Here is a 22,436-nt window from a genome sequence, read left to right as displayed (position 1 = left end):
CTAGCTTCCACTATGTTAACGTCTTACATAACTATGGTACATATATCAAAACAAATTAACATTGGTACAACACTACTGGTTAAACCACAGACTTTATTTGGGTTTCACCAGTGTCCCATAATGTCCCTAGTATGTTCCAGGATCCAATCCAGGATATCACGTTGCATTTAGTTGTCACGCCTCCTTTAGTCTATGAAAGTCTCTCTGTCTTTTGTGTGTGTGTGTGTGTGTGTGTGAGACCTTGATGCTTGGGAAGGGCTGTTCATGTATTTTACAGAATGTCCCTCAATTGGGGTTTGCCTGATATCTTCTCATGTTTGACTACAGGTATGGATTTTGAGGAAGCATACTATAAAGTCGCCCTCTCATCATCTTATTATCAGAGTATATGGTATCACCATAACCCATTACTGGTAATATTGACCTTGATCACTTGGTTAGGGTTATGTCTGCCAAGTTTCTGCAACGTAAAATTGCTATATTTTCCCCTTTTCCTACTCTGTTGGCTGAGTCACTAAATCCAGCTTACTCTCAAGAGGAGGGGAATTAAGCTCCACCTCCTGGAGGGAAGAGCATCAAAGAATGTGTGGACATGTTAAAAACACAATATTTAATAAATATTTTGAGGGAGATATTTTGAGGCTATGCTCACTAATTATAGCACTTATCATTATTACCATGGTGTTCTAATCTAGTTTTAAAGAGTCAAGTGTGTCAAAAATGGAGACTCTGAGAGCAGATCCGTATGGTCACCAATCAGTCTCACTCTAGTTTCTGGAGACAAGGAAAGACTTAATGATTAGAGTATTTTGTTCTAAAAGACAGCAGTTTAAAATGCACTTTTGTTCCCTTCAAACAAAATTATCAGGCTGTTTTGATTAAGACAACGACATCAAAAAGCTCAGGTAGAGTAAAGGGGGAAGCAAGGAATAGAAGAAAGGGAAGGTTTTCCTACAATTACATATTCTGTAGCTTGGTTTAAGTTTCCACAGTCCCTCACAAGGAGTAAATATCAAAGACTTACTTCTGCCCTTAACTGCTGCTGTTCCATTGCAATGATGGAGGCCTGGGGACTTGTAGACATACTTTCCTCTGGCTCTTTAAAACCTGGGGCATTCCCCACATCTCCACTCACAAAGCTGACAACATTTTCAATCAGGGTGTGAACTCCCAAAGTCTTGGTAAGATCAAAATCAGACTCAAAGGAGTAAGAGGAGCTGTATAACCAGTCTCGGTTATGCTTCAGGCGAGCCCAAGAGTCGCTCAGGGATTCCAACTGACTGTGCATAGGACCTACATACAAACAGAACAAACACGCATCAATGGCAACCAAGTAGAGCATACGTCTGAAACTAGCTGAGGGCTGAGTGCTGCTACCATACCAATTGGTGAGAAATGGATACTCATGTTTGAATACATGCATGCATTAAGTGAATCTGAGCAAAATGCTTTGGTAAAAAACAACAAACAAACAAAAAACTAGAGCAATGTAAGAAAACAAAGAAAAGGCCCTGTTTAATGTACCAGTGTCTCTGTAAGCGCTTTAGCAACACGCTGCCACAAGAAAAAGAAAGGCAGAAGCTGCTCTCAAAATGCTTAGCTTAAAATGCCCTGCAGTATTAAACCAGACCATCATTTATGGGAAAAAAAAAAAAAAAAGGAACTAGGCACTTAGGCCACTGCTTATGAGACCTACTAGTAACAGGACTTCATCCGATTTAACATTACCATTGCAAAAAGTTAAGACTGAGCAGAGTGTCTACATATCTGCAATGAAACATTACCAAAAAATGAATACAGAAGGGCAAGTAAACTTACACAAAAAGGAGACATAAGCATCACCCTTTGGGTTTCATTAATACAAGGAACATTGTCACTGTGTCATATGTGTATTTATTGCAGGTTGTGAAACTCCTACACAGAGGAAGCAAAGTTTCACAGACAAGAATATGTAAGATTTACTATAAAATATCTACATAAAATTACCAAGTAGTGTCATACCATTAGTTTTGCCAATAGGCAAAAATCTGCATTAGACAGCAAAAATGTTAATATGTTTGAACACAACAACTGTCCAAGTCATGTGCCAAAATTGGCTTCAAGTAAACATGTAAGTGTCTATCTAATTCTTACAAGCTTTGTCTTTTTTAATTTAATTGATCTCAGGTACACAAATTAGATTAATCGTACTCCTTGGCTCATAATGTCTTCTCATCATTGGTCCATGCATGGCTTGCTTTTGTATTTATATTTATTTATAGTAAATGTGAACACAAGAACTAGAAAACTGACAGTAACTTGTATCTATCTATCTGTTCCTCCTTGAACCCATCTCCCTCTGTGTCTTCCTACCTAAGGCTTTCATTATCACTCCTTTGCTTTTATTGTTGTTAAATACTGGTTTATCTTATATGTATTCCCAAGATAAACAGTGTTTAGTTTTAGTTGTTCTTGACTTTATAAAAGAGAATCATTCTATGTAGTCTTTCTGGACATATCTTTCAGTTAATATAGTATTGCTAATACTCATTCACATTATTGTATGTAGCCATGGTTCATTTGAGTGCTGTGTATCTTATCGTGTGAACATACCAAATTTCCCTGTTAGGAATGTATCTTAAGGCACTCAGTAAAAGTTATATTATATAAAAATTATATTTGTTACGTACTAGATGGAAAAGATTTGAGAAGAGAACTATTTAAACACTATTGCCCACAGAGAAAATATTGACTGTGTAAATTATTTTTAAATTATTACATTGATGTCAATAAAACCTCAACTTCAAAATCAGACATAGAAATTCACAATAGGCAGCTAAAATTATAAAGTAGTTATGAAATAATTTATATGGATTCTACTAAAATAATTTAGAATGGCAAAGAATATATGGTTTATCTGCCTTTCATGTTTTAGCAAGAATTCTTAGATTAAAAAATACTGGATTTTTGGTTTTCATGCACATAAAAAATAACCAATCTGAAAATTTACACAAATTGTATAGCTGAATATTTTTTCATATAATACAGAAAAGAGTAAAAATCCAAACAATGATGTCATGGATGTACAATGTATTAAATTAAAAATGACATTTAAAGAATAAAGCAGGAGCTAATGTGGAAAAAAAGAAAATAAAGACAAATAATCATTTTCCATTTCTTTAAGTAGCCCAAATTCAGAATCTGGATTTAACCTTAACTCACAAATGATATTTTTTGGCTCTTAGCATTGAGCTTGTTGGTTCAGTAATAAAATTTCAGAATAAAAAGTTCTTTTCTCTTCCAATATTTATGAATTACTTTTCAAAATGAAAATAAAATGTGCAATGAGCTAATGTTAGAACCACTGAAGTAAAAGCAACTTTAAAGATTATCTAGTCAAATTTCCTCACTTGAGGAAAGAGAGGCTCAAGGAAAATGATCTGCTAAGTTAATGACAATAATTCCCTAAGTTTACATATTCCTGTTATTAATCAACTCACAAATCACTGATCCATGAAAATTTCAACTGCCTGCCTATCCAAAGATTCAACTGTGAAGAATCTACAAAAAGTGAATTGTCTTCATATACTCCAAAATATTCTATGATTAGGTGGCCAATCCCCAATTAAATCCTCCCTGAGATTTAAAGCAAGGGTCAGCAAACTCTTCCTGTAAAAAGCCAGATATTTTACATTTCGTGGGTCATTAACTATTCATGCAACTACTCAACTCTGCTGTTATAGCATGAAAACAGTCACAGATAATACATGAGTGTGGCTGTGTTCCAATAAAACCTTACTTTCAAAAAAAGCAATCCAGATGTGGTGCACTAGTTAGTTTGCTGACGCCTAATTTAAAGGATACAACCTATAAAGTGTATAACCCAAACAAAACTTTGTATGAATAAAATATAGGAAAGTACAGGAAAGACACTATCTGAAAGCATTAGGGTAAATAAATAAATTAAATAATTGCAATCAAAATATTTAGGCTGACAGCAAAAATACTTGGAAACACAAAAATTTACAGTATGGAAATGAGAGATGAAAAAACTCTAACTTGTAAACCATTGTAACAACCTAATAAGTGATTTGTTCTGTATTGTTTTATTTGAATATAGAAAATATTGTGTCTGAAAAGCATATCAAAAGTCTCTACAGAGTAACAGTAACTGAGCCCAATTCTTACTTGATATTAAGTCAGAGTCTCCTACTATGAAAAGAAAATATAATTCAACAAGAAATTTGAGATTGTTTACTTGTCCTTACAACTTTGGTTCTTAAATGGAATTTTCAAAATGAACATGGCAGAACTGCAATACATACTTTATAAACCATAAAATATGTAGGCAAGCTAAAAGGGGAAAAAAATTAAACATGCCATCATGTACTTGCTTGAAGCTCTTCTTTTTTCTGGGGCTCAACTGGCCAAAAAGGAGTAAATACACTACCACAACAAGAATCAGAAGACAAAAGGAGAAATTTGATACAGGAGACAACATTCACATTTGCTCTTCTTTATAAATCTAATTTGAAATGCATAGATAAAACAGCACTTCACCCATACAAGTTACACCATGAAACACACATGTTGATAAATGTTCCCAATATTATTTAGCAATAAAACCCTAATATTATATTTAAAGACCTGGGGCAGCGGGAGTCGGGGTAGGGTTAGGGTGGGGATTAAATCAAACTATAATCTCCTTAAATTTTTGCTTTGGTATTCCCATTTTTCACTGTATCAGCTTCAGCTTAAGCATGAAAACTAAAGTTAAGTATGTGCAAAAAGGTACTGCCTTTCAGCAAAGGATGAGCTCAGTTCTGCACAACTACAGCAAATTTTTAAAGTATTTATCAAAGTACCAAAATACAACATCTAGTTTAACAGGTTTTGCCAAGAATTTTGACAATTAAATTTGATGGAAAATTAAATGAGTTATTATGTTTGACGTGATTAGAACAATAACTGGCATATAGTAAGCAGTTTATAGTGTTCATAAATTTCATATTGCTTCTGAGGCGCTAAGCAGGAATATGTTTCACTTGTCTCTGTTTAAAGTATTATATGACATTTCTGGTCTTAGAATTTAGCTTTGATGCCTCAAAAGAGCTGAGCGAGTTGGCTGAGCTACAATTATTTGCTCACTTTGCTCTACCATTTCCTACCTTTCTCTACTTTGCTCTACTCTTTCTTGGACCAAGAGCATAGACCAGTTGTGAAACATTAACTGGAGTGAGGGAAGAAGCAGCAATCATGGTTCAACAGCATGTATCCCAGTATCCTCAGTGCCAAATACTGAAATTAGAGGCACTAGGCCCTCTCCAGGAGGAGCCTCTGGAGGCATAGTAAGGGCAGCTGAAATGCACACAAACCATCAGCTGATACTGATATATCCATTTAGCCTCAGTAAATGGGACGTAATTAAACACCGTAATCTCCAATTTCTCTTTGAATAACTCTGGACCATTCGGCTAATAGATGAAAAAGCAATCTGAAGGGGAAAAAATTACATTTCCTTTTCAAAATATTGGAAAGGGGTAAAAAACATATAGGAGAATTCTCACTTGGCTGGACATTTGCCTGTCCTTCATAGCTCAAGTCAGAATCAGAACACCTGAATGGCTCCTAAAAGTTCTCAGACTTAGTAGTTCATCTGCCCGACTGATGACAGGCATATTATGGCTTATGACATCTGGCCCATATTAATAATAAATAAGGAAAAAACGTGGTTTATTTTACCATCATTAAAGAGGAAAACAAAACAAGCAAAAAAACCCCCACTGTGGTTAAAAAGAAAAAAAATCCAGAGGGTAGTCTCTAAATATACATGATTTTTTTAAATTCCTTTCAAAATATAATGTCCCGAATGTATTTTCAATGTTAATTTCTTTTAAAGAAGGAAATCCATTATAATACAATAAATGAAACTATTAAGTGTACATTTCCATTATTAAATCCACAAGTACTACGATTCATGAGATTGAAAACTATTTTTGCTGCCTTTCCTAAAATAGTAATTCTACTTTGTAGTCACTTATTACTAGGAACAAAGCTATTAGCAAAGTTTTTTCCCTGGGAACGTTAAAATGTAATGATTACTAGAATAAATTAAGTGATAATAAATTGGCGTAACTAGTTTTGCCCCCTATTACAACTTTCTAAATGGGTAATTTAAAAAAAAATAAACTTTTCTTATGAGGTCCTGTATTTGCCCTTCTGTTTCCAACAAAATAAAGTTAAATTTGAAGGTCTTGGTACTACCTTGAGCTTTTGGAGAAGTTGGTTTATCTCTAAACAAAATTTGGATTAACGGCTTAATTCATTTGTAATTACTTCGCTCTAAAACTATAGGAAATCCACATCTACTTGTAGGGCGATTGTTTAAAATTTGAACAGGTAGTAACTCTAGGATAATGATTTTTAAATGTTATATTAATTCCTCCTAAGTAATTTATACTCGAATTCTAGGTTATTCTTAATTCAAAGGTAAAGATACCACTTTTTGTTTTATTCCAAAGATTACTTTGCCACATGCTGACATGGTTAACACAGACCGAATCTCAAATTTGTATTTCCATAAGCATGATAAAGATCTGAGAGAAAAGAGTAATTTTAGCCAACAGACTATCACTTATAAATAATTAGTATAGCAGGAAGCTCTTAAACGACAGGTTGGACCCCTTATGCTGCTCAGTAAGTCTGGAGCCATCTTTTCACTAATATAACATAGAAACTGTAGCAACTACCTTCACCTGAGCTAACCACATTAGGAAAGTTAAACTGTCCCCAAAATTTAAGTTAATTCCTAAGTCAAGTGGCTAAAGAAAAGGACACTCTGGCTAATTATGGCATACAAATTACCAATTTTCAAAAAAATTAGGAAATAATAAAATACATACTGCACACTATATTAAACATCATTTAATTTCTTTGCTATCAGAAATACCTTATCGTTTTTTTTAAAAACCGAACAGCCTTAATATGCTGTAGTCTTCAAAGATTTTTCAATAAAGAAAGCACCAGCTCTAGTTCTTACAATTCTTAATAGTTCAGAAAAATCATTCTCCACATTCTAATTGTAAGTGGAGAATAAAGTATTACCATATTTTACTCTACAGAAGAATCAACTTTTCTTGCTCTAAGTTATAAACACAAAAATGAAAAAATTGTGTGCACATTGCTTCCTCTCATTCCTCAGTTTTACCTCATTTCTCACTTTTTTTTTCCTGTAGGGGAAACTAACATCCTGCCGAGGAAGCTATCAAGAGAATGGTTTAATTCTGAAATATAAAAGACTTAGTATCATGGGAAAAAAGGTTTTGCCACAGGCTTTTAGGAAACTGCCACTAGCGGAGATTTTTAACATTTCACATTTTCACAACCATAGAATAAATGGGTTTAATAAAAGTGTCAATTAACAGAGAATAACAAGAGTTTTTACTTTGGATTTATATTATTGAAAACTGCTGTTCCTTCCATCTATCTGTACGTAAAACCAAGAGTTAACTACATTATTCACTAAGATAACAGCTTTTAACAAATGAGCTTAACTCTTGATGACACTAAAATTATTTCTCATGGGAATTTTTTTTTTTAAGAAATCATCTGTTGATCTCTTACATGCTTTATCCTGAAAGCAAAGGGGAAAAAAAGTAGAAACTTTCAGGTTTAAAGTGTATGCTTGAGTATGGAAGGTGACTGGGGTAAAGAGCTCTCCCTGTAACACCATTTAAGTCACAGCAACTATCCCAGCGAGCTAAAACATGGCCATTATGCCCATAAGCCCCCGCAGTGTAAAGTTTCTGGAGTTCCCACACGACTTCTAAAAAGCCAAAACACGTGACAAATGAGAAACAGAACTATTAACTCCTAGACATTCCCAGATTTTTCAAAAGGGTGTATATCTTAAACAAAATGATCTTCCTTTTAACTTTTCTGATTAAGTGTTTCTAAATTTTTTTTGCAATAATATTTCAATGACAGTCAGATCTAAATACATCAGATATAAAAACAGTTAATTTAACCCGATATTTAATATTTGATACATACCTCTCTTTCTATGAGATGATGCCAAATCCAAATCAACATTTCGCCTTCCACTCTGTTAAGTTAAAAATAAATAATAAAATTTAATTGTGAAAATTATGTACTTATTCACCAGTCAGGTCAGGCTAAGAACAAAAAGTCTCTAAAAACCCACTAAAAACAGGTATAAGAAAGCTCAGGCATGTGACTATGAGACACTAAAAGACAAAGTCAACTTTCACGTTCATTAACCTTGTAAAATAGCAATAGATTTTCTTTGTTGTTACCTTTTCTTCTTTGGAATCTTTGTCTTTCATCCTCCAAACACAGTATGATCTCTTATTAATATCCCCTAGATGTCTAAAGTCCCTGTAGCAAAGTTTCATTTTCTGAAATTACTACCTGCTCTCTACCCTCGTTTCCCATTCTTTTCAAAACTCCCATTAGCCTTGGCCAGGTGTTTCGAAGAGAATCTGAGGAGTCCACACTAACAGAAAAATAACACAGTCCTAAGCCTTCTGGTAGTATTTTTAAATATTTTAAAATGTTGTTTAAAAACTTGTTAAAATAAAGAAATCTCAAATGGTGAAATTGCAGACAGCTAATAAAACAGTGAAGGCTTTCAGGAAGAAAGAAAATACATTTTTGTGTGTGTGTGTGATGGGGAGGCACTGCCGACAACTGTCTACCCTCTCATGCGTGCAGCCAACCATATGCAAACCATATGACAAACTTATGCACAGACTTGACATTATGGTCTTTGACATTTCAGCTATCCTCCGTCACACAATAAAAAAGGCGGTGGCAAAGAAGAAAGGCTGCAGAAGTGATCCATTTAGGAAATGTCATTTAGAAAATCTTCCTGGTAACACATATTGACACATCATGGATAAACACATTTTATCTCACAGACACACACACACCCAGAAATAAGTATGTTCTCAGGCCATTTGTTGCTAGACAAAACACCAAACAGTTGTCATGACAGCTACTGAAGACATCACCATGTCATGCACTGTAACATTTGTATCACACAGTACGTTTGCCATGAGGGCCCATGGAAGAAATTTATCTCAGGCCTAGGAACCAGAAATATCAGAGTTTCTCTGGAAAACCTAGACTTTTTTTCATCTTTTAGACACTATGAACCATGTAACTCATGTGTTTCCTATTCGGTGGCCCATCTCTAGTGGAACATCACAGGGTAAGTGTAGAGGTGTACAAAGCTTACTAAGGGCTTTATTTTCCTCTCTGAACTTCTTTTAGCCATAATTCATTCACCTAATTTATACTTTTATAAGTAGTATTAATTTTTTCTATGCTAAATCAAATTCTTTCTGAAAGACAGGAGTATGGAAATGAGGGAGGTGGATTAGGAGATAGTGTACTAAGAAATGCTGATAAGTATGACAACTGTATTAAACAGTTAAACTTGGGTTTAACTGTGTAACTGTTTACTGAGGTTTCTCTGTTTACTAAGACAGTAAAGTAGATAATACATCACATAATACTCTTTACGAAAGAAGGTTAAGACACAGATTTAGCATTAAACTGGTTGACTTCAGTTATTTTAAGAACACTTCATTCACTAATAATTCAGCATTACTAGATATCTAAGATATGAATGGTAATCCTAGATAACCTCGGGCAAAAGGGTAACATATTTCAGATGGAAAAACCCAACTGCCCCCACTGCTTGCTCCTCTTCCTCTATTACCAGGCTCTCTGAAGCTGAAGGCTCAGCACAGGTTACCATCATCTACAATGGAATCTGCTCTCTCTAGTTCTTGAATTTTCCACCTTTTATGACACTATCTTTCTAAATATTTCATAAGGAAACATGATCAAGAATCTATCTTCTTCAAAAATCTGCTTATTAACCATTTAAAAGTTCTACAGAAACTAAACCTGGCAATTAAATCTAAGTTCAGCCCACATCCATTTATCCGTCTTCCCATTATGTTTTAAAAACATTGCTTTCAACATGTTTTAAACTGTATCACCAAACTTGTTCTTCACAACAACCCAGTGAGGCAAGTATAAGAGGTAACGTCATTCCCCATTTCAAAGATAAAGAATCTGGGGCTCAGGAAGATTAAGTGCCTTGTCCCAGGTCAAAATCAAGAGAGTCTATAGTGACTGACTCAGATTTCATTGTTTGTTTCCGAAAACTATGCCACTTTAATACATTTATCTTCATCTTTTATCTTTTCATTTCAGTTGAAATGAATTATCAATCACTTACAATACACAAAGCACAATGTAGGAGATACGAGGGGCATTAAAAAAAAATTCCCTAGACATCCTAAGAGGTCTACTGGACAGAAATACTAATAATACATAAATAAGTCCAACATGAGACAAACTATTAGTGGTTTATTAAAGGCACTAACAAACTGCCACGGAAATAAGAGTCACTGTCATGTGAATGAAAAATACTGCCTGCCATATCAGTAAACAAAGGACGCTGCAGCCATCAAGTCATTAGCCACTATCACTGCCCCAATAGTGAGCTGGAGGGAACTCAAGATGGAGCCAAGCAGCAGTACCCCTAACAGTGCACCCTGAGGGAACTGAGGATGGGCAAAAACAGGGTACAGAGCATAGATAGCTAGGGGCATGCCAAAGGCATGATACCAAGGAGCCCAGACTTTTGTGTCTTACCATACATAGAAGAGCATTAAATTCATTAAATTGAGATGTCTGGTTTTCTTTAATTAATAGTAATCCTTTGATGTTCCAACTACCTGGTCTTTGTTGCAGAAACTCCAGTATATCTTGGTTTCTCCCCTGCCTCTTCAGAAAGGTCTCTCAAGCTATCTGAGAGGCTGTATCTTGGGCTGAAACCCTCAGAAATGCCCACTGAATAAAATACAGCTCTCAACGTTTAGGTTGTGCAATTTTTTAAGTCTGCAGTCAGTAATCTTAGGAAAGTTTTCGCATGAGTTGACATTTTAACCAGTCCTTAAGAGAGAGGCAGAACTTCAACAACAAAACCCAGAAGATGGACATTTAAGGCAAATGATGCTTGAGCAGAGGCTCAACAGATATGTTTGGGGTCTGGAAGACAGACTACTATGGCAAAAATGCAGACTACTGCAGGGGAAAACTTCAAAAGCAGGCAGGCAATGTTTTCCAGAATCTGATTTCTAGGTAGGCAGTGCAGAGTCTCTGAGTTTTTTTAAGTGGGAAGGTGGCATGACTAGCGGGTGTTTTGGTGGTGTTCTTCTTGTTTGTGTTTTTAAGAGCTCTGGCTCTGGGCGCAGCCCTGAAGGAGAAAGACTGGAAAAAGGAGGGAGATCAGTTTGAAAACTACCAGTCCAGGCAAAGGTATCAAGGGTCTGAATTAAACAGTAGAAAGAACAAACAGGCACAGAAATTTCACCAAAATAGATCAGACAGACACTCATTTGTTACAAAAAAAAAAAAAATTAATGGCTGCCTACTGTGTGCCATGCACTGTAGATGCTTGGGATACAATAGTGGGTAAAACAGCAAAAAATTTCTGTCCTTGGGGAGCTTATATTCTGGTGTAGGTTAACAGAAACTGATAAATATAGTAAATAAATAATGTTATGTGCTGTGGGGGGAAAAAAAGCACAAAGCAAGGCAAGGTGGAGAGGGAGTGAACACCTGGAGAGGAGGGCAAACTGCAATTTTAAATGGAGTGGTCAGGGTAGGAGTCACTGAAAAAGTAACATCAAGACCTGCAGTGAGAGAGTTTGCCTGCAGACAATAGTATCCCAGTCAGAAGAAACAGCCACGTAAAGGCCCCATGGGGAAGCTGTGTGGTATGTTCATGGAAGAGCCAAGGGGTCATTGTGGCAGAAAGAGAGTAGCAGCAGGGAGATCAGAGAGGAGTGAGACCAGGACACATGCAGTCCTACGGGCCCTGGAAAGACTGAGGCTTCTACTTTGAGGGAGAGTACAGTCATTGGCGGCTTTGAGTAGAGAACTGACATGATCTGCTATAAAATTAGCAAAGGGTTGGGAGACTGGGTAATGAGACTGACCAACTTGGAAAAATAAATGGACAGAGAGGAATCTCGGTAGACTACAAGACTGGGAACGTGAACTGTGAGCAAAGAGATACTAGTGGGAATGAAGAATGAAAGGAGGAAGAACAAACAAAAACACAATGAAACCTGCTTGAAAACACTGTTCTACTTTCCTTAGAGGAGGAACCTTTCATGCTTCCTTTAAACTTCTTTTTAACAATAGCTTTAGGTTTATGTAGCACTTTACACTCTCAAAAATATTTTCATGTCCATTTTCTCAATTCACACAAGAGGAATTTCAGAGCTAAAATGGATCTTATCGATCATTCAGTCCACAAAGACCTGAGTTTCTGTTTGAGCTGTCATGTGACATGACCAAGGTCTCAAAGCTCTTCAGCAGTAGAAGCCAAGTCTAACACATTACCACAGGCACAACAATCCTCATATCACACCATGGGACACTAAGTCTTCATATCACACCATGGGATATATCACACTAACGCCCAGAGAGGTCAAGTAGCACATACAGATTCACACATAAGGCAGAGAAACAGCCAAAATGAAAATTCAGCTATCAATCCCAAGTCCAACACTATTCGCATAGAAGCAGTCTCTTGGACAGTTTCCATTTTATAACTTATTTTACCCATCACACTACAGCACCCCTTACTTCCTACTTCTTGTATAAATCAGCATCTCATTTATTTGACTTTTACCTTAAATGCCTGCAGTCCAAGTCCTGAGGCTTTTTTGACAGGTAACTGAGAGTTACTGAAAGATTTTAAGTAAAGGAGATATAAACAGATTTGTATTTTCGATATATTATTCTAGTGAAATGCTGAAGGTAGGCACAAGACAGATGGGGCAACCAGTCTGGAGGCTTCTGTACTAGACCAGGCAAAAGAGAAGGAAAGTTTGAAAAAGAGCAATGGAAGGAGGGATGGAGAGGACATATGAGAAAGATATTAAGAGTAAAATTTTTAAGATTTGACTAATTGGACTGTGAGAGTGAGGTTTCAGGGACCAGGAATTAAGAAAAAGTAGTTAAGGACAAACCCAGGTTTCCAGCTGGGTAGTTAATAGTAGCACTTACTAAGATAGGGAATATGAGAAAAGAGGTTTGGGAGAAAGATGAGTTTATTTTTGGATAGGTTAAGATGGTGGTCACCTGACACGTTCAGGCAGAATGTTCATCAAGGAGTCAGATAGATGAATTTGGAGTCTAGGAAGAAATCAGAACTAAAGATAGAAATCTGAGAGTCATTAACATACAAATGATAAATGTCTATGCAACAGAGTTACCTCATTTTAAAAAAATTTTTGTATGTCTAAAACAAATGTGCATTACTTACTCTAATCAAAGCCTTGTGTATCTATAAAAAAAAATACTTCTTTACTGAATCTAGGTATACCTACCAGTGCGTAACCCTCTTCATCTGATTCAGGCTGAGACAAATCAGATTCACTCCTCGATTTGATCAGTCTATAATTTGGACTTGCGTGGACTAGCCGGCTCTCTGCAGTAAGACTTTCACTCCTGTCTCACATGCACAAAGAAAAGTTTTTCAATTTGGGACTGTTAGTGAACATAAAATTGAATGGAACTAGCAGCAGAGATAAAACACACAGTGAGGAGTAATTATGTTTGTTGCTGGAAAATCCTGACTCTTAGGTCTAAGCACCAAGTCCTTATCAATTACATCAGAAAAACTTCCATGCCACTAAATCACAGAGATATGCAAATAACTTCATATGTTTCTCAGCTACTGTTGTTTATATGTATGAAAAATTGTGCCTACTCATTAAATCAGAAATTTATATTCCAGACTGAATTAGTATCACTCTTCACATTACTTTAAATTCATCCATATCAATTTATATTTCCTCCTCCATGTCTGTTAATTTCAGAATACCATAAATTTTGAGAATTAACCATTTCAACGCATAGGAGGAGAGAAGTGTTTTAAGACTCTAGTCAGTCCCACCTGGTCATAAGTGCACCTCCTTCAGAGGCACTTGTGGAAGGCTGCTGCAACTGTCCTTCTTCCCTTCGCCTCTGAAGCTCATCGATCACAGGACTTACTCCTAATATTAACAGGGCACATCGATGGATCACGGAGTTGCAGGCAGCAGTGTACACATCCTGACCCTCGGGAAGGTCTGTGCTGACCCTTCGCTCTTGCTGAGACTGAGGAGGTTGATCGTCAGCTCGAGCCCCAGACCCTGCCCCACTGTTCATTCTATCTCGATCTCGGCTACGAGCTACTTCACGGGCTGAGAGGAAACACTGAAAGATTTCTGTAACATGCAACACAAAAACAAGGTCTTAACACATGGGGAGAGAAGAGCAAAGAAAATAACAATAAAAATAGTCAAAAAGTTTGGACCAAAAACTTATCGAAAGAGGGAAAAATTACTTTTAGGCATTAAATACAGCGTAGTAACTAAATTCAAATTATATAAAAAATACATGTATATTATTAAACTTTTCATAAAAATTACAATAGGAAATACTCATACCTTTATAGAATTTAGATTTGGTTAATTCTATTTGTGCTTTTATGAGTTAAATCAGTGGTTTTCTAAGTGTGGTCCCAGAACAGCAGCACCAACATTATCTGGGCGCTCGTTAGAAATTAAAATTGTTGGGCCCACCCCAGACCTTCAGAATCAGAAGCTCTAGGCTTGGAGGTTGCAATCTGTGTTGGAGCCAGTCCTCCAGCTGATTATGAAGGCCGCTGAAGTTTGAGAAGCACTGGGTTAAATAAAAATAACTAGGCACCTATTTCTGAAATGTTCATGACCTTGGTTTGAAAACTGTCAGGTTTCAAAATAAACAGACAAAATTTAAGTTGTATTAGTTATAATGAAAAGTCCCCTTTCCCTTCCAAAGTCCATATAATCCCTAACACTTCCACTTTGTGGTATTCTGAACACATTAAAAAATAAGCACAACCATTAAAAGTCTTTGCTGGCACACAATCTGGTTATGATATATGGTCAAGATTGCCTCCAGAGTCAAATGGCATCACCAGGAATGTCCAATGCCAGCCCTTCCCAGTTCACAAGTCAGTGGGTTTAACAAGGTTCTGATGCAGGGGTAGCTATTTCACAATATGAAAATAATTTTTTGCTCAAATTTGGAGTGAAGATGGTATTCTTAATGGGAACTCAGGCAAGTAAGTTAGTAAAATACTAGATTCATCTGTCAATATGGAAGAATAATCTTTAAAAAAGGATGTGTATATTTCAAACTATTATTATTACAATATACTCATTTTGTTGTTGAAAGACCCTTATTTCTATGAAAAATCAAAGCAACAAATCCAGAGTCCAGAGCTGGAAATCAGTCAAAGTAATCAAGAGAATGACTACTGGAATTTGGGGCAGACCTGGTTCTAATTCCAGCTGCTACTAACTCTGGCCCTAGGCACAGGAGTTAAGGAGGTTTGTCTCCTTAAACCTCAGTTTGTTCACCTTTAGAATAGGGTAATACTAAAATCATCTCATAAGACTGAGAGGATTCTATATAAAGCATTTGACACAGTGCCCAGCATAAAAAACAGTACTCAAAAGTGCTAACTGGTTTAAAGATTATTACTCCCCAGGTAACTATTGTAATTCATTTTTCTATAATTGAAGGTTATATTTTGTTACTGTGTTTCCCCTTTGGTCTTTGCTTTCAGGAATTTCTAAACTAAGTCTTAAGCTCATCTGCAAAAGTTCCCTCAGCCTAGGTTTTAAAAATATAATTATTCTCTCCCTCTTCATCTCCAATTCCCTTTTCTCCATTTGGACCTTGTCTCTTTCCTCTTGTTCTAATGGGTTTTGGTCTTGTTTTGAGCCACCTGAAAATCATTTTTAGAAGTATGCAGAACACAAATAAGTTAAATAAGTCAATAATAAGTAAGTGTCAAATTGATCGAAATACACAGACAATCCCAATATCAAATGCATAGCTGGCCATAATGTTTTAGGCTACAAAGTGAATATACATTTTAACTTGAAATCACTCAAAAGATACTAACGAATGTTTAAAAGCTTTGATATTTCTCTTTAAACATCTGAATGATTACATTTAAAAACTATCTGTAGCCTTGGAATATAAAAATAGGAAAAATGTTGTTCACTTAGCCAATAATATTCTTGTTCCCTACTGAAAACAGCAGTGCAGTCAGTTATTGGGTGAAATTTATCATTTTAAAAGTTCTACATATGGAAAGTAATTGGGCTCCCCTAACAGGCATAGAAAGGGCTCTCTTCCTCACCACCCAGGGGGCAGCCAGGCCAGTGGACAACTTGGTACCCTCCAGGGAACGTACTTTGAATGACCCTATCCAATGAACCACGGGCATCATTTCATGAATGAGACTCAGTGCAAGAGGCACTGTTTCCAAAAGCCTGCTTCCAGAGCTTTTCAGCCCAAAACATGCAACCCAATAGCTTCAGAATGGAACTAGCACAGTTTTAAGAGCTGAAATGTTAGCTAATGTAAGTTCAGATCACCACAGAACATCAGATCCTTTCAGAAAAACTGTAAAGAAACGTTTGCCTTTCTTTTCTCCAGTCATCTGCGCTACCAAAAAGAGTGCCATGTGTGTATCTGTAAAGTAGGATGGGTGTACTCACTGCCAGCTGTCATCACTTCGTGCTCCCGCTCTTCCTCCTCATCCTCCGGCTCCGGGTGCCCCTCTTCCCGTTCTCGTTCAGCCTGTTCTTCCATTTCAGCTTCCTCATCAATGGTCCGGGTAAATGAATGCTCCTGAGGCTCAACATCTGCAGAGTCTTGATTTTCTGAGATCTTAAACAAACGATCAGAGCTACACTAAATATATTTTTCTAAAATTCTGAAAAACTCCATTAAGACCTTGATTTCTATCATGGAAAATAATGCTAACAATAATAACACATGAATTTTACTACAAAAACCCAAAAGATACACTGGATAAATCTGTAAAGATTAGAAAGAATGTATGCACACAAAATACATACAGAGACACCCAACTATGCTCTCTTCCTCAGTATTTTGATTAAAATGTCACACTATAAATTGATTCATATATATTGCTATTCAGCTATAAACTCCTAACCAGAGATACAACTTAAAATGAATTGAGTATGACACCAAGTATAAAAGGTAATTAAAGAACATGAAATTTGATTCCAGTTAGCCACTTCAAGTTGTGTGTGTTGTTATTACTCTGTATGACAGATTTAATGCAATCCCTATCGAATTACCCAGGACATATTTCACAAAACTAGAACAAATCATAATAAAATTTATATGGAACCACAAAAGACCTAGAATTGCCGAAGTATTACTGAAGAAAAAGAAAGAGGCTGAAGGAATAACTCTCCCAGACTTCAGACAATACTACAGTGTGGGAGCACAAACTTGGGTTAACAAACTTTGATATTGTAATAATTGCTTTTACCAAATCATATTCTCACCTTTATGTATTTTCACCTTTATGTAAATACATAAAAAATGTATAATCAAAACCAATGCTTTCTATATTTGTCATTATACTGCTAATACAAAGTAAAACGTCTAAAAGCAAAAAAGACTGAACTCTCAATACCAGTCACCACTTTATCAATGGAACTTAGCTTAGTTGCCTTGAAGCTGCTTTGCCTGCAGAAAACTGCTACAAACTGTCTCTTTGCCATAAAAAGCAGAGACATGCTTTGCTCGCTTTGCTTAGCTAGAGGTCATAGATTCAGGGCTGCTTGTGCTTATGGAAAACCATAATTCATCCCTTGCCCTAACCGGCAGGACATGCTTTGCTTATCAGGCGTAGGTGGATAGTGTAGGCTGCTCTTGCTCACAGAAAACTGTGACTTAGCCCTTAGCTGGGAATAGGTGGGCTGCTTCACATGCTTAGATGATTTTTGATCATAGTGTGGAGACTCTGTGGTGGTCTGGGTTTTCGTTATCAGTTATTCAGAACACTGTAACCTTGCTCATGATTGTTTGAGGCTAAAAATAATTGCTTGTACTATCAATATTGTAACCTTCTAAGTATAAATCAAGATTATAATGTTTCTATTTTTCATGAACTGAAACTGCTGACCTGCATCCCTGCACGTATACCACGCCCTTTATTCCTATGATGTATTTCACTTTGATTCTTTTGTTTGACTATTCTCAATAAATACAAGAGCTTTGGAGGAGCTCGGGGAGTTGGTCTCCAGCTCCCTCTCACTCTCTTGACTTCATAAAGTCTTGAGTAATTTCGTTCTTGCACGGTGGGACTTTTGCTGGACAAAACCCACGATGATCAGAACCCACACTAAAGAGCTACAGTAATCAAGACAGCATGGTATTGATACAAAAACAGACATATGGACCAACGGAACAGAATAGAGAACCCAGAAATGAACCCACAAACTTTTGGTCAACTAATCTTCGATAAAGGAGGCAAGAATATACAATGGAATAAAGACAGTCTTTTCAGCAAATGGTGTTGGAAAAACTGGACAGCAGCATGTAAATCAATGAAGCTAGAACACTCTCTTACACCATACACAAAAATAAACTCAAAATGCCTCAAAGACTTAAACATAAGACAAGATACAATAAACCTCCTAGAAGAAAATATAGGCAAAACATTATCTCACATACATCTCAAAAATGTTCTCCTGGGGCAGTCTACCCAAGCAATAGAAATAAAAGCAAGAATAAACAAATGGGACCTAATTAAACTTTCAAGCTTCTACACAGCAAAGGAAACCATAAGTAAAACAAAACGACAACCTACGGAATGGGAGAAAATTTTTGCAAACGATGAAACTGACAAAGGCTTGATCTCCAGAATATATAAGCAGCTCATACGACATAATAAGAAAAAAAAAAGCAAACAACCCAATCCAAAAATGGGCAGAAGACCTAAACAAGCAATTCTCCGAGGAAGAAATACAAATGAGCAATAGGCACATGAAAAAACACTCAATATCACTAATTATCCCACAAATGCAAATCAAAACTACAATGAGGTAGGTATCACCTCACACCAGCCAGAATGGCCATCATTCAAAAGTCCACAAATGACAAATGCTGGAGAGGCTGTGGAGAAAAAGGAACCCTCCTACACTGCTGGTGGGAATGCAAGTTGGCGCAGCCACTGTGAAAAACAGTATGGAGATTCCTCAAAAGACTAGGAATAGACTTACCATATGACCCAGGAATCCCACTCCTGGGCATATATCCAGAAGGAACCCTACTTCAAAAAGACACCTGCACCCCAATGTTCATAGCAGCACTATTTACAATAGCCAAGACATGGAAACAGCCTAAATGTCCATCAATAGATGACTGGATAAAGAAGATGTGGTATATTTTACACAATGGAATACTATTCAGCCATAAAAACCAACAACGTAACGCCATTTGCAGCAACATGGATGTTCCTGGAGAATGTCATTCTAAGTGAAGTAAGCCAGAAAGAGAAAGAAAAATACCATATGAGATCTCTCATATGTGGAATCTAAAAAAAATTTTTAAATGAACATAAATACAAAACTGAAACAGACTCAGACATAGAATACAAACTTGTGGTTGCCAAGGGGGCAGGGGGTGGGAAGGGACAGACTGGGATTTCAAAATTTGTAGATACTGACAGGCATATGCAGAATAGATAAGCAAGATTATACTGTATAGCACAGGGAAATATATACAAGATCTTGTGGTAGCTCACAGCAAAAAAAAAATGTGACAATGAATACATGGATATTCATGTATATAACTGAAAAATTGTGCTCTACATGGTAATTTGACACACCATTGTAAAATGACTATAACTCAATAAAAAATGTTAAAAAAAATAAATGTTTAAGAATTCTATTTTCAAGCAAAACAGCATTTTTTTATCTTTTGTGGTGAGAACATTTAAGTTCTACTCTCTTAGAATATTTCAATTATATAAACAGTATTGTCTTTAATTTTTTTCTTTACTTTGTTTGCTCCTGAAGAAACCAAAAATTAGAAATCTGGTAAGGACAATGTTAATTTTATTTCCCATGGTGGCTATGCTACCTAGCAGTCATCCAGAGAAAAGAGTCCTTACAACAGGTGCTAAGAGAGTCACAAATACCATAACAGTATATTATTTCTCCCACAAATTTCTTAATGATTTCCTAAGATGCATACTAAAAGTTATTTTGTTATTCGTGGCCGGATGGGGATACTAGGCAGTCAGACTCACACAATCTGTAAGTATTTATTGCCATAATGTGTGAGTTTCAAAAATTTGAGCCTCAACAAAATGGTAAATTAATACACTTCATGGACTTTCAAGGTCACTAACAAATAGCCAGATCCACAAATATTAAATCAGTGAAAGCCAAAAGAATACTATAATACAAATGTAGAGATAGTTTGGTTTTTAAAACCTAAGATCTAAATAATGGAGTGCAAAGCATCTCAAGCATGAAGTTTCAAAGCAAGCAGTTCCGAAGGTGATGTATCAGGCTATACTCATAATTACAGGATCATGTTATCAGAATTACCAAGCACTTTAGAAATCATCTCATTTTTGTTGCAAGAATTACTTCTGGAACATCCTTAATAGAAGTTCATAATCTTTATCTTTAGTGGTAGACAATTCTAATTATTAGAAAGCTTTTTTCCATATTTTCAGCTAACAATGATTCTCCATTCAGATGTTACCCTTTGGTCCTACCTGTGCCCTCTGGAATAACAAGGAACACATTTATTTCTCTCCTACATGGAAGCCCTTTAAGTATTTCTAAAGCAGCTATCATGCAGCTCCCCTTTGTTTTCCTTCTCTAAGCTAGACATTTTTGACACTTTTCAGTTTTTGTATAAGAAGATTTTCAGACCCTCACCAATCCAAAGTAGTTTGCTAATAACCCTTATAAGTTATAGCACTACAGATCAAATAAGATAATTCAAATGTGGTCTGATCAGAATAAAAAAAAGGAATAATATTTCATATGGTTTGGACAATTCAATTTGTTGTTATTTGTTCAGCCTAAGAATATACAAACTTTCTTAGCAGCCATATCATACTTGATAAATGTGGGGTTAAATAAACCCCCAGTCGCTTACTCATGCAATTTTTTCACTAGAAAAAGAACTATTTGACATTTATTGAACATCTGCAATAATTAAGGCACAATTTTTTTTCCCTCACACAAACCAATATGGTGGTGTATCTCACAACTTGCAGAAAAACATAGAAATTAACTGATTTCCAACTTTACCCATCTGTCTCTTGATGATGACCTGGTCTGAATAAGTTCAAGGTTCTTGCAAGCAAGCAAACGACTTCGAACTTTGTACACACAGCGGTACACTTCTGATAAGCTTTTACCAGGTTGATATCTAAATAAAGAACCAAAATAGAAAAGTTACCTAATTTCTAACATCATGAGAGCAAATATTTGTCTGAGGATAGTTTTAAGTTACTTGCCGGCTTTCTCCACATGCTTGACTGAGTAAATTTGTGTGTTTCAGAAGAGCTGCGAGAACAAATCTAGACACAGTGTCCAGGAGTGATTCATTACTTAAAGTTGCACTGTCCCAATCTGAAAATAAAAATGATGCACTGACATTTAACAGAAAACAGTTCAGAGGTAATTTTAATAGCTTTAGTAATCAAACACCTGAATTTTATCATTTTCCTAAGTAGTTATTTAACAAATGCACCTACTAGATCCTGCATACTGTGTTAGGGACACAGCAATGAACAAAACTGAGCCCCAGATCTTACATGGAACTTATATTCTAGTTGGGAGGTGGGGGTTAGGGGGAGACAATAAACAAAAACATTAATATGACAGATAATTGCTATGGAGAAAAATAAAGCAGGGTAAGGACAACAGGGAATACTGTACTATGAGGGTTTACTATTTTACATAGGCTGGTTTGGGAAGGTCTCTGAGAAGGCTACAGTTTAGCAGAGAGGTCCAGAGGCCCTGAGGTGAGTGCAAGGAGGCCAGTGTGACCAAAGCAAAGTGTGCATGTGCAGGAGCGGTGGGAGACAGTAGAAAGCTGTCTGGGGGCCAGATCACCTGAGGCCTTGCAGGCCATTGAAAGTCCTCTAGGTTCTACTCTGAGGGAAATGGGAAGGTCCATTAGAAAGCTTTGAACAGAGATATGGCATGATGTGATTTGTGCCCTAAAGGGCTCACTCTAACTGCCAAGTAGAGAACTTTCTACAAGGACAGCAACAGCAGAAGTAATTAGTGTAGTAATTCAGGTGAGCAATGATGGTAGCTCAGACCAAAGTAGTAGCAGTGGAGGTAGTGAGAAGTGATCAGACTCCATACGTATTTTGAAGGCAGAGCTGAAAGAATCTGTTGATGGGTCAGATGTGAAAATGAGAGAAGTCAAGGATGACAACAAACGTATTTAGAATGTGACTGGCATTTACTGAGAGAAGACCACAAGAAGAACACTCTGGGAGA

At 36.4% G+C, this 22,436-nt stretch overlaps 1 protein-coding gene across 10 annotated transcripts in view; it reads right to left on the bottom strand.

Moving 5' to 3' along the window:
- HERC1 (HECT and RLD domain containing E3 ubiquitin protein ligase family member 1) overlaps positions 1-22,436 on the bottom strand; it is a 204,735-nt gene that overhangs the window by 73,836 nt on the left and 108,463 nt on the right. For all 10 annotated transcript variants that reach the window (XM_074366366.1, XM_074366364.1, XM_074366363.1 and 7 more), the window contains 7 exons: positions 21,440-21,554; positions 21,231-21,351; positions 16,635-16,806; positions 13,991-14,303; positions 13,422-13,542; positions 8,032-8,083; positions 1,025-1,293 (listed from right to left, as the gene is read on the bottom strand). In XM_074366366.1, the coding sequence (XP_074222467.1) occupies positions 1,025-1,293; positions 8,032-8,083; positions 13,422-13,542; positions 13,991-14,303; positions 16,635-16,806; positions 21,231-21,351; positions 21,440-21,554 (1,163 nt within the window). The remainder of the gene's footprint in view (positions 1-1,024; positions 1,294-8,031; positions 8,084-13,421; positions 13,543-13,990; positions 14,304-16,634; positions 16,807-21,230; positions 21,352-21,439; positions 21,555-22,436) is intronic.

This window comes from Camelus bactrianus, chromosome 6 (assembly GCF_048773025.1).
Source record: "Camelus bactrianus isolate YW-2024 breed Bactrian camel chromosome 6, ASM4877302v1, whole genome shotgun sequence".
In the NCBI taxonomy this organism is placed as follows: Eukaryota; Metazoa; Chordata; class Mammalia; order Artiodactyla; family Camelidae; genus Camelus; species Camelus bactrianus.
The sequence above is the reverse complement of the archived record's forward strand: the minus strand, read 5'-3'. Positions and strand labels throughout refer to the sequence as shown.